This window comes from Eptesicus fuscus, chromosome 5 (assembly GCF_027574615.1).
Source record: "Eptesicus fuscus isolate TK198812 chromosome 5, DD_ASM_mEF_20220401, whole genome shotgun sequence".
Lineage (NCBI taxonomy): Eukaryota > Metazoa > Chordata > Mammalia > Chiroptera > Vespertilionidae > Eptesicus > Eptesicus fuscus.
The window spans coordinates 2,233,759-2,251,212 of record NC_072477.1 but is presented as its reverse complement, the minus strand read 5'-3'; the positions used below and the strand labels follow the sequence as shown (position 1 = coordinate 2,251,212).

The 17,454-nt window shown below is 52.7% G+C and overlaps 1 protein-coding gene across 2 annotated transcripts; it reads left to right on the top strand.

The window, feature by feature from the left end:
* The first annotated feature begins 7,843 nt into the window (after nucleotides 1–7,843).
* SERPINA10 (serpin family A member 10) lies at nucleotides 7,844–13,721 on the top strand. 2 transcript variants are annotated; one of them, XM_028136446.2, is made up of 5 exons: nucleotides 7,844–7,957; nucleotides 8,102–8,699; nucleotides 9,750–10,023; nucleotides 11,504–11,654; nucleotides 13,530–13,721. In XM_028136446.2, exons 1-5 carry the CDS (start codon nucleotides 7,886–7,888, stop codon nucleotides 13,719–13,721), a joined length of 1,287 nt encoding a protein of 428 aa, XP_027992247.2. In that variant the 5' UTR covers nucleotides 7,844–7,885. The 2 variants fall into 2 exon arrangements, with proteins under 2 accessions (XP_027992247.2, XP_054571411.1); XM_054715436.1 differs by having other exon boundaries at nucleotides 7,875–7,957; nucleotides 8,078–8,699.
* The last annotated feature ends 3,733 nt before the right edge of the window (nucleotides 13,722–17,454 follow it).

The window sequence follows — 17,454 nt, the reverse complement described above, 5'->3', positions numbered from 1 at the left end:
TGTGGCAGCTGGGGAAGGATATATGGAAGCACTATTACTTTTGGAAATTTTGTAAGTTTGAAATTCTAAATAAAAACTTTAAAAAGAAGAAATCGTGTAAGCCAAAACACAACAGGAAGACATTTTCAAAGTCCTAGGGGGGGAAATGTCATTATCTTTCAAAAAGAAAAAACAAGTCTTCAAAAATGAAGGCAAAATATTTTTTTAAGATAAATGAAAACTGAGAAAGTTAATCAGCTTCACTAAAGAAATTTTTTTAAGTAGTTGTTTAGGCAGAAAAAAAAGATGACTTAAGATGGAAACCTGGACCTATACAAAAGAATGAAGAACACTGGAGAGGGCAAATACTTATGTAGATAAAACAAAATACTTAAAAAAATATCTTTAAAGTATAATTACTGCTTCAAGCAGAGAAAGTTATCAATGAATGCATTGCTTCTCACCTCCAAATCCTCCCTTCATTGCTGCTCTGCAAAAATGAATCTGGGCCTTTTAAATACTTTTGCGTTGCCTGCTGGGCATGATGCTAAGCTTTGTCAGTAGAGGGCTGCTAGAGCGACATTGAGGAGGAAGAGGCCTTACCCTCCTGGTTAAGGGCAAAAGGTATTAAATGAGATAAAAGAACTGAACTGACTGACAACAGATAGAAATATAAATAGATGTAATACATATGATAGATGAAAGGTAAATAGACAACAGCTAAACAGACGGATGGATAGGGCATATATCTTAAAAAATAAGAACTGAAGGGTACTTCCTTAAATATACTACTTATCCCATATATAGCTGAACTTGAATCCTATAGCCACAATACATTTCATGTTTGCTTACTCAGTAAGCATACATGAAATGTATTCCCACTAAGGTCAAGAGTAAGACCAGGCCGCCCGTTACATCTACTACCATTTTGCATTGTCCTGGAGGGATTAGACAGTGCAATTACAAAGAGAGAGCAAAGGTGCAGATGGCATTTAATGTAGTTGCTTAGCCCTAGCACACCAATGACTAAACTAACTCAAACAATGAAAGAATTCAGCCTAATATAAGGAAAAGGAATTCAGATGCAAGAACAGACTTTCATACACACAAGTAACAACCAGTTAAGACATGTGCTGGAAGAGAAAACCCAACAGCAACCAAAAAGATAAACATCCTATATAATAAAGAGCTGATATGCTAACTAGACCAAACAGCAGAACGGCCATCCAGACGACCTTCCGGACGAAGCTGGGGCTGCGAGGGCCGAGCCCCTTGCATGAATTTCGTGCATTGGGCCTCTAGTTAGAAATAAACAAAATGCGCACAACTTATGTTCAGGAAATTATAAATACTTCTTAAAGATGCAATTGAATGAACAAAACAAACTGATGAACAAAATAGATCCAGGGACACAGAAACATGGGGCAGACTATGGAACCTCAGAGGGAAGGTGGGGGGGAGGGTGGGGGGGAGGGAGGGTGGGTAGGTGGGTGGGAAGAGGTCTAACCAAAGAACTTGTTGTACATATATGCATAACCCATGGACCCAGACAATAGGGTGGCGAAGGCCTGGGATGAGGGGCAGAGGTGGGCTAGGATAGGTCAATGCGGGGGGAGGGAGAATTGGACATATGTAATACTTTCAACAATAAAGATTTTTTTTAAAAGACGCAAAATTATACTTGAACAAATGGAAAGATGTTTCTTCTTGAATAAGATGCCTCTACATCATCCAGGTGTCAGTTTTCCCCAAGTTAATTTGATCATTTAATGGTATGCCAATAAAAACATTAACAAATTTTTTCTGGAGATAGACAAGATGATACCAAAGTTCATATTAAAAAATAAACATGCAAGAATAGCCAGGAAAACAATGAAAAGATATGGAAGACAGGGAGCAGATGAAATGGAAATTTAATATTTGACCCAGAAGGACTTTTAAGTAAGTGGAATTGGAACAACTGAATAGCCATTTGGGAGAGGATAAAATTAGACCCATTCCTCACTCCATATTCAAGAATAAACTAAGAATCAGAGATCTAAATAGAAGTAAAAAAAAAAAACACAAAAACCACAATACAAGTACTGGAAGAAAACACCACACATTTTCTCTATAAATTAGGTGTAGGAAAAGGTTTTCTAACCATGACTCAAAGTCCAGATGAAACTGAAGAAAGAATTGACCAACTTGACCAAGTAAAGACTATTTTTTAATTGCATGGCCAACAATTCATAAGCAAAGTCAGCAGAAATGAAAACTTGAAAGAAATATTTGCAATATATGTCACTGATAGAGCGACTGACTCTAATACATGGTGCTTAAACATATGAACATATGTCCAACTTCACTTATAATAAGAAATGCAAATGGAAACTATACTGAGATACCACTTCCTATCTATCAGAAGGGCAAACATTTGAAAACTTCACAATACACTCTACTGACTGTGTGGGAACGGTCCTTCTCATACATTGCTAGTGGAAATGCCAAAATGTCTGTACGGAAAAGAATTTGACAACATAGACTATATTCGTTCCCTAAGACTGATGTTGCCGATTACCACAGACTAGGTGGTTTTAAATTATTTTTCTTTTTTTCATCTTAATACATTTTTTTTTTTAATTTTAGAGAGGAAGAGAGAGATAAAAACATCAATGATGAGAGAATCATTGACCACCTGACTCCTGCATGCTCCCTACTAGGGATGGAGCAGCAACCCAGGCATGTGCCCTGACCGAGAATCCCACCATGACCTCCTGGTTCACAGGTCGACGCTCAACCACTGGGCCACACTGGCTGGCCACAAACTAGGAGAGAGAAATTCTTGCACAGTTTTGGAGGGCAAAGGTCAGAGATAAGGTGTCTGCGGGGTTCGCTCCTTCTAGAGGCTCTGAGTGAATCCATTCCGAGTCTCCTCCTAGCGGGGTGGCGGCCTGCAGTCCTCGCGTTGCCCGGCTGTAAACACACGCTGGGATCTCTGCCTCTGTCTTCACGTGGCCTGATCTTCTCTGTGTCTCTCATCTCCCTCTGCCTTTTCCCCCAAGGACTCCTGCCATTGGAGTTAGGGCGCACCCTAAATCCAGAGCCATCCTCTCCTCAGATCCTCACCTTACTGACATCGGCAAAGACCCCTTTTCTTTTTGAGTATGTTTTTATCGGTTTGAGAGGAAGGGAGAGGGAGAGGGAGAGAGAGAGAGAGAGAAACATGGATGAGTCATCGATCTGCTGCCTCCTGCACGCCCCCCACTGGGGCCTGGGGCCTGGGGCCGCACCCGGGACAGGACCGAGATGCCAACCAGCGACCTCTCTGTTCCCGGATGGAGGCTCAACTGCTGAGCCACACGGGCCAGGCGCCCCTTTTCTAAACAGTGTGGCAATCACAGGACCGGGAGTGAGGACTGGGGCCTGTCTTGGCGGGGAGGACCACTCCACACCCAAGTAAATGTAACAAAATTACAGAAATCCCACTGTTAGGGATTTGGCCTAAAGACACGCCTCCAACGCCTTTTAAGAACAGTCTGCTGTGTGTTCCTGCCCAGGTTAGCTGCCCTCTCTGAGCCTCTGCTTCTTTACAGCCTCCCAGGAGCACTGCTCATTTCCCTCCCGCCCGAAGGGTCCTCTGACTCCGCCACAGAAAACCCGCCCTCAGGAGCGCTCCGGCTCCCGGCCTCCGGGCCGCAGGCGGCAGGCTGACCCCGGGCTCCCCCACGCCCCCCGCCCCCCGCCTGAGGCCGGCTTCTCCGGGCGGCCCGCGGGGACGGACCTGCCTGGGCCCTCAGCCGAGCGGTGCCAGCGGCAGAGCAGGCCTGTCCGCCCCTGTCAGGTGTCACTGGAGCCTAGCGAGGCCAAGAGCCGGACATTTGCCCCAGGTGTGTGTGCGTGCGTGCGTGCGTGCGTGCGTGCGTGCGTGCGTGCCGTGCGTGCCGTGCGTGCCGTGCGTGCCTTGCGCTGCGTGCCGTGCGCTGCGTGCGTGGGCGTGTGTGCGCATGGGCATGCGGGGCATGCGTGCATGTGTGGGCGAGTAGGTGTGTGTGTGCATGTGTGTGCATGTGTGCATATATGCATGTGTGTGTGCACGTTGTGCGTACCTGTGTGTGCATGTACATGCATGTGTGCGTGCGTTGCAAGGGTTTGAGAAACCTCTTTTCCACCTGCCCAAGCTTCCCCCCATCGGACCCACAGGGAGCCGACTGGCTGCGCGGTCCCCCCCCCCCCCCCACCCACACACACACACACACCTTTCCCTGAAGCTGACGGTGCCGGTAACGGGCCTGGGCTGCTTTCCACATTTGCTCTAGAAGCCCCCGCTCTGGCCCTGGGAGGCGGGAGGCCTCCCGCGAGGAGCTCCAGGAAGGACGGAGCTGTCTCCGTTCACTCCGGCCACCAGAGGCCTTCCTGTCAGCGCTTCCCCGGTCTCTCTCGACAGGTGCGTGTGATGCGCTGCCATCCGGAGCAACTGGACATCGGGGGGCCTGGTTCCGTGCTGGCTCCGAGGCAGGAAAGGCCTGGGGGGCCTGGGCCCGCATTCCCCGCTGTAACCGTCCAGATCAGGGCCGCAGAGGTTCATTCTGGCACTAAAATTATACCACACACGCCACTCATTGGCCCTTCCGACCAGGTGCCCAGCCGAACAGGCAGGACTGGTCTAAGGCCCCGCCTGGCGGTGGGGATTCTGGCTGTAGCGCTGGACGGATAACCGTGTGCAACACAGATTGTCCCACCGCCCCGCGTCTGGCAGCATCACACGTCTTCCAGGGGAGTTACGCCAGAGCATGAACAATTCAAAGACACGTGATTTCCTTATCCTTTACTTTTATTTCCCCTCCGTATTATAGAGCAGTATTTTGCTTTAAAAAAAAAAAATCTGTGGATATGTTCTAGTAACTATAAATTTCACTTCAGGGTGGTAAAGGGCACATGAGATATTTATCAAAAGGAGAGTCGATGGGGCTTTTTGTCTCAAAGGGCCTCCACCAGCCTTGACTGGATACTTGAGGACTCCAGACCCTCGAGTCTGGCAAAGTAGTAAGCTGACCTTGAGTTGACCTTGCATTGCTCATAGCAGTGTGCCTGTCTGTCTCCCATGGAACCCAAAGTTCCCAGGGGGGTTGGGGGAGCAGATCTTCATCGTCTCTGCCCGCCCCCACCCGTGCCAGCCCGGGGTGGGGACTCAGGAGGCCCCTTCACAGGAGGCGTGGGCGCCTGGACTGGCCATCCCAGCAGCAGTGGGCCTCCGGGGCAGTGCCTGGGGTTGCGAAACAGAAGCTCCCTTGGAGGGATTTCCACATTCAGGGTTGGAGCGGCAGCGGGGGATGTGGGAAGCCTCTCTCTGTGTCTCTGCTTTTCCAGAAACGCCAGCATCTCCCGCAAGATGTTAATCAGTAACGGTCCCTCCGGCGCGCACTCTGGAACAGCAAATATTTGCTGCGGGCTTTCAGCTGCGCACCCCAACCTCTGCCTTCGCCCTGAACGAAGGACCTTCCCAGGCGCCCGGGGCCACAGACTGGTAAGAGGCAGCAGATTAAAGGGAGACCTTCATAGTCCAGCCAGCGGGGGGGTGGGCTCTAAGGTGAGAGGGGGAGTCTGGGCAGCGCTGGGCCCTCACTCGTGGGCGGAGGGGGCAGCGGTGGGGGGAGAGGTGTGCGGTGGACACAGGGGCTTCCTCTGAGGGAGGAGGAAAGGGGATGAGGCTTTAAGTCCAAAGAGTTTGTGTCCGCAGCACTCACTGTTCAAACCACACTCAGCGTCCTGCTCTCCTCCCCCCGGTAAGCGAACCCCCCACCTCAGGGCCGGGTGGGGTGCTGCTCCAGGTAATTCGGGGCTGGGAAGTGGTGAGTGAGCCGTTGATTTCTTCCCACTCGGGTTCTCTAGGATGACACGTCCTCGGCGTGCTTGAGGGGTGCCCCGCACACAGATTCTGTCCCGTTCGGTAGATGAACGTGACCGTGGGGGATAGATACCTGGGTCTGTCCGGTGAGCAGCATGCAGGGGCCGTGTACGCCTGGGGCCCGCTCCCGGCTGACGGAGGAGCGGCACAGGAAGACTGGACCTGGGAGGGGTGGGCTATATTGGGGTGCTGGGACTGTTTCCTGCGGCTGTCACCGAGAAGTGGCCCGGATTGGGGAGCATGCTCCGTGGGATGAACGCGTTCACTGGCGGAGTAGTGCTAACTACTGTGAACGGGCCGAGCTCAGAGGCACGGGGTACTGAGGCTCCAGACTGCAATAAAGTGAGCATCGCCATGAAGCGAGTCCCATGCGTTGTCTGGCTTCCCAGTGTATCCGAAAGTTATGTTTACGCTGTGGTGTAGCTTATTCAGTGTGCAGTACTGTCATGTGTAAAACAATATACATGCCTCAATTACCAAAGACTTTATTGCTCAAAGATGCTGACCACCAGCTGAGCCTTTAGCGAGTCGAGCTCTCTGTGCTGTGGAGGGGGGCTTGCCCTAATGTCGAACGCGCAGCAGCACGAGGCAGGCCTGCACACCGAAGGCACGGCCAGGCTCCGTGCGGGTGCTGCAGGGGGCACTTACCCAGCATCTGCGGCTGGGAGCTACTGAACGCGGCCTTGACATTTAGAATTGCACCGAGTTCCCTAAACCCCGACATTTAGAAAACACAGCAGACGTACTCCGCTACGTGGGTGAGGTGGTGACTTCCGGCACATTCTGCGGGGCCGTGTAGCATAAGCAAGAGCAGTGCGCTGGGTCCTGGGGGGTCGCTTGTACCAGGCACAGACGAGGACACAGCGCCTGCGTGAGGGAGGCGGCTGAGGAACGCCATCCTGTCACACGGCCTGTTCAGAGTGAGGGCCTACTGATGGGACTCCTGTGAGGCCTGCAGCCTCCCCTGCCCGATGCCCACTGGGCTGAGTGGCTGCCCTCCCAGCCCCTCCTGGGGCATCTCGGTGACCTGCCCAGCCAGCCTCTGGGTCACAGACCTGGACAGCAGGAGCCGAGTGTGGAGACTGCGGAGCCCACAGCCCAGCGCTGGGGTGTTTACTCAGACAGGAAACGGGCAGGTGCGCGGGAGCCAGGCTCTGCGCCCGGATGCCAGGGAGCCTGGAGAGGTGGCGGGGCTGGGCCGGCTAGCGGTGAGGAGCGTGGGGTTTGGAGACCCCCTGCCGGGGCCAGAGGACTGGCTCCACGCGGGGCTGAGAGCGAGGACGCACTTCACAGCCTCTGTGAGGGGGAGAGGTCAGCCCGGCCTCACTCAGGACAGGCGGCTCTCGTGTCTATCAGGGCCTCCAGGCAGAGTGGAGGAAGGGAGAGCCGGCAGGAGCTGGGACCTGGGCGCCAGGGCTGTCAGAGAGGTGCAGGGGGCAGAATTCTCACCCCGAGCCAGGCAGACCCAGCACTTGCCCTTTCCTGGCCCTGATCGCTACTCGGACCCTCTGCATCCCCAGCCAAGCAGGCCCCAGACCCAGGGCCCCAGACCCAGCTTGATGGGCTGCTGTCGGGCCCAGCGATCAGGGGCAGCGAGTGAAGCCGACCCATAAAGGCCTGTGGGCCTCCTGACCCTGCCCTGCTCTGACCCCACCCAGCCAGGCCGGGTCCAGACCACATCCTCTCTAATCCACTCCTTCGTGAGGAAGTGGGGTGAGTGGGAAAGGGGGGAGGCCAGGCGCTGCCCTGGGCTAGGGCCCAGAGGAGGTTTCGTTCGGTAACAATCCCCTCCTCGGTGGCCAAGGTCCACCCTTGTGCTCCGGGTCTCCCCGAGGGCACTCGGCTGCCTGAGCCAGAGGTAAGCCCCCCCACCCCTCAGAGGGAGGAAGTGGGTCCCTGGAGGATGGACCACAGCACAGGGACGAGGGACTGCATCAGGCATGATCACCCATCTGCTCTCTTCTCCCAGGAAGCCCTGCTGCTGAAGAGCTGCGCTGCCTCGGCCTCCACGCTGACCGGATGGCGGCGGTACTGCGCCTCCTGCTCCCCTGCCTCCTGGCCCAGGTGTGGCTGGTGCCTGGCACGGCCCAGGCGTGGCGACAGACCCCTGCTGTCCAGGCGGCCCAGGCGAGGCCACAGACCCCTGCTGTCCCGACGGCCCAGGCGAGGCCACAGACCCCTGCTGTCCAGGCGACCCAGGCGAGGCCACAGACCCCTGCTGTCCCGACGGCCCAGGCGAGGCCACAGACCCCTGCTGTCCAGAATGAGACCTTCCAGGGAGTGCAGGCCCCAGAGGAGGAGGAAGAGGAGCCCTGGCTGATGGCCAGCGGGCACCAGCTCTCTGAACAGACCTCCAACTTGGGGTTCAGCCTGCTACGCAAGATCTCCATGAGGCATGAAGGCAACGTGGTCTTCTCCCCGTTCGGCCTGTCCTTGGCCTTGGCGGCCCTGATGCTGGGGGCCACGGGGCAGACCAGAGCCCAGCTGGAGGGCGTGCTCAGCCTGCAGAGCCCGAGCCAGACGGGGCCCGGGCACCTGCCCGCCTTGTTTCGGCGGCTCCGGCAGCACCTCTCCCACAACCAGGAGCTGGGCCTCACCCAGGGGAGCTTGGCCTTCATCCACGAAGATTTTGATGTCAAAGGGACCTTCCTCAATTTGTCCAAGAGGTATTTCGATACCGAGTGTGTGACTGTGAATTTTCGCAATGCCTCGCAGGCCAGAAAGCTCATGAATCATTACATTAACCGGGAGACGCTGGGGAAAATCCCCACGCTCTTGGATGAGGTCAATCCCGACACCAAAGTCATTCTTGTGGACTACGTCTTGCTCCAAGGTATTTTGAGAATGTTCTGCTCCCCCCAAGCTGGGTCCCTGCGCAGCCCCGCCCTCTCCTGCTCGACCGCATAGGGTTAAGCCAAGTGATCTTCTGTGAGGTCGGGTTTCACAGGCAAACCAAAACAGGCGTTGACATGTGACGTCCCAGGCACACACTGGGTGTGCCCCCCCAGGCCCCTGCTGGTGGCCCGCGTGCTGTCCTAGTTTCCATGCACCTCCACGCAGTTCTAAACGCCTCTAGGTTCTGACGCTGAGTCTTCCGGGCACATGATCTGTGAGATGTGGGGTTACATCTTTGCTCCTTCACTCTCTCCTTTTGTGAACTGGGGCAAGTGACAATGTCTCTTGTCCTCAGACTCTTAATATAGAAAATGGAGACCCTCCCACCTACTGTGCAGATGAGAGTGAGGCTCGGAGAGGTGAGCCTGGGCAAGGTCACGTGAGGCCAGACTCAGCGAGGGGTCCTGACACTCTCACGCCAGACCCTGTCCGTCCTGGGGCTTGTGTGGCCGCCGCTGCAGCAGGAAGCTGACACGAGGGCCTCGCCGAGCCCAGGAGAAGGTGCCTCCTGCTGCCAGGCACAGCCCAGGACAGAGTCTGTGTAGAGGGTCACGGCGCTGCACGCCGGTGGCCTCCCCTGGACCGGGTGGCTGTGTCAGCAAGGGTCCCCTTCTCGCAGGACCGCCCTGAGCAGCCATGCGTGGGAAGGCCATCACTGCTGTCCCAGGGACCCTGCCCGCACGTGGCTGCGCACACTGAGGGCGGCAGAGGCCCGTCTCCTGCCGCTGGAGCTCAGGACAGGGAGCGATGAGGACCCTGCCCCACTGTTGTGTGATCGAGGGGGCCCCGGTTCTGCCGGCTGGGAGAGGCTGGGCCAGGCGGCCTCCGGGGAGCTGGTTTTGCTGCCTGAGCTGTGGTCACACCACTCCTCCCGGGACGGCCCTGCCCGGTGGCGGCAGAGAGGGCTGCGGGGCGCTGCCCTCTGTGACTTCAGCAAGAATGCTCCCCCGGGGTGTGTCCACACCGAGTTCTCTTCTCACCTGTCCAGGGAAGTGGCTGACCCCCTTTGACCCTGTCTTCACCGAGGCCGACACTTTCCACCTGGACAAGTACAAGACGGTTAAGGTGCCCATGATGTACAGCGCGGGCAACTTCGCCTCCGCCTTTGACGAGAGGCTCCGCTGCCATGTCCTCAAGCTGCCCTACCGAGGCAACGCCAGCATGCTGGTGGTGCTCATGGAGAAGATGGGCGACCACCTGGCCCTGGAGGACTACCTGAGCCCAGAGCTGGTGGACACGTGGCTGAGGAACATGAGGACCAGGTAACGCCAGCCCCGACCCTACACCAGCTCGGTCCCTGGAGCACGCACCACAATTCCGGGGTTCTGTCTGCCTCCCCAGTGGCCGATGGGCTCCCTGGGAGCAGGGGCTGCGTTTGCCGTTTCCCTCTGTCCCGGCATCTCTCAGCGCCTGGCTCATTCACCCGCTCGGCCGGGCACTGCCACGCGCACCGTGGAGCCCTCGATGAGCTCACATTCCAGTGAAGGGAGACGAGGGAGTCACAGCGAGGGAGCGAGGGGGGCACCAGGGTGCAGGGCTGCCAGGAAGGCCTCGGGAAGGTGGTGGCGGAAGTGAAGCAGGACCCTGTGGGGTTGGGGGAGGGAAGTGTTCCGGGCAGAGTGAGAGCCTGGGATGGGAGGGTGCCTGGCGGGTCTGAGGAGAGCAGGGCAGCAGGGAGGAGAGGAGGGGTGATAGCCAGGCCCAGGAAAGACTTGGGCTTCTCCTGAGGGCGGTGGGAAGCCCCGGGGATCTGAGCAGAGGAGCCCCAGGGTCCGACTCCTGTTTGGAAGAGCCACACAGCCCTGTGGAGTAAAGACACTGAGGGCAGGGGAGGCGGGGAGGCAGGAGACCTGACAGGAGGCCGCTATAGCCACCCGTCAGGACGCGGCCCTGGGCTGTGGGGTGAGGGCAGCAATGAGCAGCACGTGCAGGGGGTCCGTCAGGAAGCCCGAGGTTTGGACGCGGTGAGAGGAAGAATGAGGGGGGGGGCAGTGAGCCGAAGGGGATGAGCTGCGGCTCCCCCCGAACAGCGGGCATTGTGCTGGGCGCGCCACATTAGTTCACGCAACCCTCTGAGACCCGGGAACCGGTGCTGCTGTTTGGGGCTACACCTCATAAGTTAGGAAACTGAGACTTCTTTAAGACGACTAGTGCCAATTATGCGTTTCCATGCTTTTTATTTTTGAGCCACAGAACTCATCTGTTCAAACACAGTAATTTCAGAGGAGAACACCAGTGCATATGAAACAGAATATCAGCATGTCTCTGCCTGCAGGAGCGGGGGGGGGGGGGGGGGGGGGGGGGGGGTAGTTCCCTTTACTCCCTCCTGTTCTCCATCCCCGACTCCTGAGATTCTAGAAGGCGCGGGGCTGCAGGATCTAGGCTGTGGCTGCAGGGCCGCCTGGGGCCTGCAGGGTTGCTGCAAGCAAACAACTACTGCAAGGAGCCCTCGGATTGGGTTGTTGTTAAAACAGGGAAATGGATGCAAAAGGCAGTGTTCTTTGCCAATGAGAATGTGCGTCCTTGGCTGGGAGGTGAAGCCGGCTCGGTGACGCTGACGCTACATATCTGCTAGCCAGAGCTGCGTTCCCCGAGCTAGAGCATCACCAAAGGACGGCGTGAGCTATACACAGCCCAGTGAGCGAGACCCGTTAATGGGAATGATCTTGGAGAGAGTGGTCTTTGTAGCGTGCAGTCCACGGCTCTATCCGCATTTCCCCATTTCATCCACTCGTCCCACAGACACATGGAAGTTTTCTTCCCCAAGTTCAAGTTGGATCAGAAGTATGAGATGCATGAGCTGCTTAAGCAGATGAGAGTCACGAGAATCTTCTCGCCCTGGGCCCACCTGGGCGAGCTCTCGGCCATCGCGAGAAACCTGAAAGTGTCCCAGGTAAGCCAGGGTCTCTCATGCGGACCCAAACCCCAAGGAGGAAGTCGGACCAAAACCAACACATATTTTTGCAGATGATTGTATCGTTGATAAAATACCAAGTTGTAGTAGAAGCTCCGATTTAAATTCCGAGGACTTGAAATAGCACTCAAGTTGGATGTTTTAAGAATTTTGAGCTCCTTTATTAAAACATTAGTTCAACTAATTTAATTTCTCTTATGTAGAGCTCTCCCCCTCCTCTCACAAGCACTGAAGGAGAAGTGTACCCCTGAAAAGGAACTTAGTCACGGGTTCATTTAAAATGTCACGAAGTCACACCACTCTCAAGATGAAAGAAACCCCCAGAAGCCATCTGCCCAACTTCCCACCCTTGCTGGAACCCCCTCTATAATATCCCCACAAATTATCCTCCAGTTGTCCTTCCTTCCTTCCTTCCTTCCTTCCTTCCTTCCTTCCTTCCCTCCTTTTTGCCTTTTTCCCTCCCCTTCTCCTCCTCCCTCCCTCTCTTTCTCTATAATGCTTCCAGTGACAGGGAAGGCGACACTTTGAAAAGCAACTCAATCCACAAATGGCCAAAATTGTAATTGTTGTTTTGTGTGTGTGTTTTCATATATATGGCTTCGGGTGTTTTTTTCCTATAACCCCACTAACTCATCCTTTTGGGCCATTGTTCTGCCTCTAACGCTACTAACTCATACTCTGGGGCCCTTGTTCTGCCGCTAAAGATTAGTCACCTTCCACAAGGAATCCCCTCAGCTCATCTGCCTTCCCAGTGGGAACCTGCTGGTTTCGAGGGGAGCCATGGCCTGTTACCTGTGGTCGGAGCAGCCGGGACATTGCGGGGAGCTGCCTACCACTCCTGGCCGCTCACTAATGCCAGCAGTAACCCCCTCATTATTACGACTGAGAAAATGTCCCACCTTTTCCAAGTGGCAGCTCCATCTCCCCCTGCTCTTTCTTAGCTGTGGGGTTTGATTTCTATTTTCCCATTTTCTCGTTCCAAGAGAGATTAAAAATGGAACACCCCCCTCCCCCCCCCTCCCCTCCCCCCCCCCCCCCCCCCCCCCCCCCGAGCGGGACTCAGCAGGGTGAGCAGGCCTGCAGCCAGGCCTTGGTCTCGGGAGGTGAGAGGCATAAACAGGACAGCCCTGCAGACCAGCGCCTGCAAGACTTCCTGCTGCGGACACTGGGCATGGTGACGCCACGCGCTCTTCACAGTTTACGTTGCAAACCACTAACTGTCCTCCCTGTTTGCTCCGGAGGAGAAGGTTCACTCAGGACATTCGGGGACCCCCAGGAGCTACTACACTGATGTTTCCTTTGTCTCCTTCCTCTTACAGCAATTAGGTTGGTCCATCACCCACTTAACATGAGGTTCCTGGACAAAAGGGCCTCCCGGCCAGGACAGGTGGCCTGAGTACAGGCAACCGGAGTCCAGGAAGTCCTCAGGGACCCCAGCACTTGCCGGGGACTCAGAGCCGTCCCAGGTGCTGGGAAGCTGCCGCAGACTAGCCACACCCCTCACCCAGCCGGCCTGCCAGAGGGAGGGCCAGAGTATTCGGGGCTCCAGGCAGCGTGAGCTCCTTTCCGGGGAGCACCAGCTGTGCCCAAGGTTCAGCAGCACAGAGGCCACACTCAGCAAGTACCTGCTGATCTGACGCATGCGTGCAGGGGTTGGCCAGTGTTTCCCATTTGGGGTCCTGGGGTCTCCTGGTATTTGAGCTTCCAAGGCAAGTCCCTGGGCAGCCTCAGACGCCTCCTCTCAGCTCAGATGCATGGCCCTGTAGGTAGCGCCACAGCAAAAGCTGCCAATGGGCTCAATTGCCTCCTCTTCGCTGTCACTCACACGGTCCTCCACATTACTTCCTTTTCTAGGTCTTACAAAGAGCAGTGATTGAGGTCGATGAGAAAGGAACCGAGGCAGTGGCAGGAACCCTGTCAGAAATCATTGCTTATTCCATGCCTCCCATCATCAAAGTGAACCGGCCATTTCATTTCCTGATCTATGAAGAAACCACGAGGGTGCCCCTATTTCTGGGCAGGGTGGTGAACCCAACCCTCCTGTGATCGATGACAAGCATGAGGACGCGGTGCCCAGCGGATGCCGACCTGAGGTATGGGACCCGCGAGGGCACTGGTGCTGGGTGGCAGGAAGGATGGCTCCCGTCTGCTGCCGGTTTGAGCCACTCTGAGAGAAATCCGAGTGTTCAAGTCAAACTTATTTTCAGGTGATGTTTGCACAACCCGTTCGGTATGTGCACCTGTGATAAGAGCCTTGGCTGTTGACGAAAGCCGAGTTTGGTAGAATGCCTTTGCCCCCCTGCTACTCACATGCCTGGACACTCTATCCAGATGAGCCGCAGGGAGGAAGACACACACACATTCTCCATGAGTCACGTGCTTCGCTCTCTACTTCCCTCTGGTGCAAAATAAGCATTTTCTTGCCATCTGCTCTAGAACCATTTCTTGCTGACTAACATTAGAAAAACAGCCCAGCCCTGTGGCTCAATGGTTGAATATCGACCTATGAACCGGGAGGTCACGGTTTGATTCCCGGTCAAGGCACTGGGCACATGCCTGGGTTGTGGGCTCGATCCCCAGTAGGGGGAGTGCAGGAGGCAGCCAATCAATGATTTTCTCTCACCATTGATGTTTCTCTCTCCCTCTCTCTCTGAAATCAATAAAAATACATTGAAAAAAGAAACACAGCGTAACTTGCCCTGATCCAGCATCTGCATCAGTGCGGCCGTGTACTCCATGGCAGGTTAGAGATGCCTGACATCACTTGGCAGAGGCCTTAGCTGGGCCACAGGTCACCCGTTCAATACCTTCATTTTACAAAGGACGGGAATGGGGAACCAGACACAGGGTCACATTATGGCTTTCAAGGGCCCCAGGCACTCTTGGGGTCTTTCCAACATAAAAAAATAGACGTGTATTAAAAATTTGATTTTAAGATGGCATTGGTATAAAAATGAATATATTATGCACTGTATATGGCTTTATACCAATGCAGTTAAAGTATGTAACTTGCTTATTGCAAAAAGTAAAACATTCATGAGCCCCAAAAAGTATCCTGGGCCTTAGGCACTGTGCCTACTGCGCCTAATGGATACATGTCGCAGGACATGGCAGAGAAAAGCAAATGCTTGCCAAGGTCACCCGTGGCCCCAGGCCTCTCTCTCTCTTCCTTCTTTCGACCTAAACCACCTGGCGAGGTCCAGCTGACCAGGCCGAGTGGGCTCGCTGCTCAGTCAGCGCTGTGATTAGACGAAGAGAAGCATGGCCTGCGCCAAGGCTAACAGGAGAACAGCAAATCCCCGACGCTCTTAAGCGGTCACTTTCTGTCACAGAGACAAGGAAGTATTTTCGGAGTAAATTCTGAGACTCGTGGCTAGACCTAACTCACCTTGGAGTGTCAACTGTGTTAACTAAATGCCTATTTGGATTTCTATCCGTTTGCTATCGATTTTATACCTAAAATGAATTTATTGATTAGTCATCTTAACCATTAGTTTAAACCAGAGCAGTGTGTGTGGTAGTGATGTGAACAGGCCATGATTTCAAGCTGCACTTTAAAGGCCGGCTTTTCATCACTCTAAACTCCGGACATGGATTACCACGTGACCGTTGGTAAGGGCAGGGACACGAAATAGAGGACTAACTCCGCTGTTAGTGTTCAGTTAGCCAGGTTTACTTGTGGGAAAATACCTACTTTTAGAGATGAACCTTGGGGGGGAAGTCTATGGAAACAATATTCTCTAAAATAAATATGGCCGAGGCCGGTTACGGAAAGGTTCATTGCTATGGAGGGGTTCGTATAACATGCAGAGCAAACTCTCCCTCGCCTCCCCACAAGCACTGCAAACAATGCGGCATAAGGACTATCACTCATTGCTCTTTAAGGCAGACCAGTGCAAAGTGCAGTCAATGAGACAAAAATTCCAGGTTTCAACTGAGGGGAGAATCTGAACATTACAACAAGGCTTTGCTATGTAAAGCGTCAGGTTTTTCAAACTGTTCCTACAGGCAGACAGGCAGACACCCACAGTCTCTCACAGGCTATAATAACGAGAACAGAGTATTGAATTAATCTAATTCATTTCTCTTCTCTGTGAAATTCCTACTCAAGCTGAATAGCCTGTTCATTCCGGTTTAAATATTTCATGTTTGCCTACTAACCACAAGGGAAAATGGAGCTGTCCCTTCCAAAGGAAGGGGTTTGAGCTCAGGAAGTCAAATAATGGAAATGATTCTCAGAAGCATATGAGGCTGTGGAAGAATATTTCTATATGCCCCTTATTCTACCGCTATGAAGTAAAATCCATTTAAGCCCTATCTCCACTTCTGTCAGTAAAGTTGAGTTTTGCAGGTCTGTTTTTGCTGGCAGTGCTGACCTGTGAAATTCTGAAACCTGTCCTTAAAAGGCAAGTTTCCGTAATTAACAAACAGCTGACGGTGTGGCCCTACTTCCCTCAGTTCAGACGGAGGAGATCGTTCTGTCCCAAAGTTAGTTTCCTGTCTGCTACGCGGCTACGCCAAGGACGTGGACAGAGGATCGGTCTCGTTTCGGTGTAAATCTAAGTATGTGTGGATGGTCGTAACTGTCATCAATTTGTTTTCCACTCTGATTTTATATATCTGGTTTTAGAAATACATATAATTTTTAAAAATATTTCAACGATTTTAGAAATGATCATGTTCTGCAAAGAAAAGAGGAAACTTGTGAGCATAATTTTGATTGACTGTTACTTGATTGCTTAGTGCCCTGGAATGAGACTGTGTTGGCCTCTATAAATCCCTGGATTGTAGAAGCTGTAGTGACTTTTCTGTCGAGTCACTCTCCTCTCCTCTCCTCTCACATGCATAAAGGAAATAAAGGTTCCTAACTCTGCTACAGTTATTAGTGAACAAGTAAACTGGAATTCTCCATTTTATTAAAATGACAGAGTCCATAATTATGAATCACAGTGCTGGGAAACTGCTGTCACTCTGATGTCCCACTTACTCCCCGATCACAGTGTGTGAAAGTCCATGTCAGTGATGCTGTTCGGAGATGTCATTAAAATAGTTCAATGAAATCCATAAGGAGTGTACTAAATTAGCCATATGGTCAAGCTTCTCGAACCTACTCAATTTTTAAGTACTGGCAAATGGGTTGAATAATTCCATTAACCTATCCTTAAATGAAAGATACTAAGAATCATTAAAAATAGCCAACAAGAGCCAATTGTAAGGAAAGGTGGAGAGAAATTGGGTGAAAGTTTCACACCGAGTAGCTGTTCCTGAGTAATTTACAGTTGAGGTCGGCGTGCTTCTGTTACTCATCACTTAAAAGTGAACTGTCCTACTCATTAGAGAATAAAAATTGCAGAAAAGTATTTAAAACTTTTTTCACAAACACAGGTATCTCATTAACCTATGTTTTATTTTAAGTAAATTCACTATTCATTATTTCACATTATAAAAAGTAACCACACACGCATTTGCATTCACAAATTAGATCATCTTTATCATACATCAATATATTTTAAAAAACAAAGATTTTCTAATATCAGTATAGTTATATGCTGATTGCATTTTGTAATAGAGAAGCTGACAATAGCTTCATACAGTATATCTCAAGATCTGACATTTTAAATTAATAATCGTACATGTTCTACAGGCAAACTGTGATGGAAATATTAGCATTAGTATAAATAAAGGCTGTTGACATAGCATAAGCATGATAGCTCAGAGTAACAGCTGATTCAAACTAGATTCATCATTTTTAATTAAGGACAAATACAATCTGAAATGT

Excerpts from the sequence above, each read along its gene's own strand:
- SERPINA10 (XM_054715436.1), top strand. The coding sequence starts at position 7,886 with ATGGCGGCGGTACTGCGCCTCCTGCTCCCCTGCCTCCTGGCCCAGGTG. Across the intron at positions 7,958-8,077 it reads TGGTGCCTGGCACGGCCCAG|ACCCCTGCTGTCCCGACGGC; the intron begins GCGTGGCGACAG and ends GCGAGGCCACAG. Across the intron at positions 8,700-9,749 it reads GGACTACGTCTTGCTCCAAG|GGAAGTGGCTGACCCCCTTT; the intron begins GTATTTTGAGAA and ends TCACCTGTCCAG.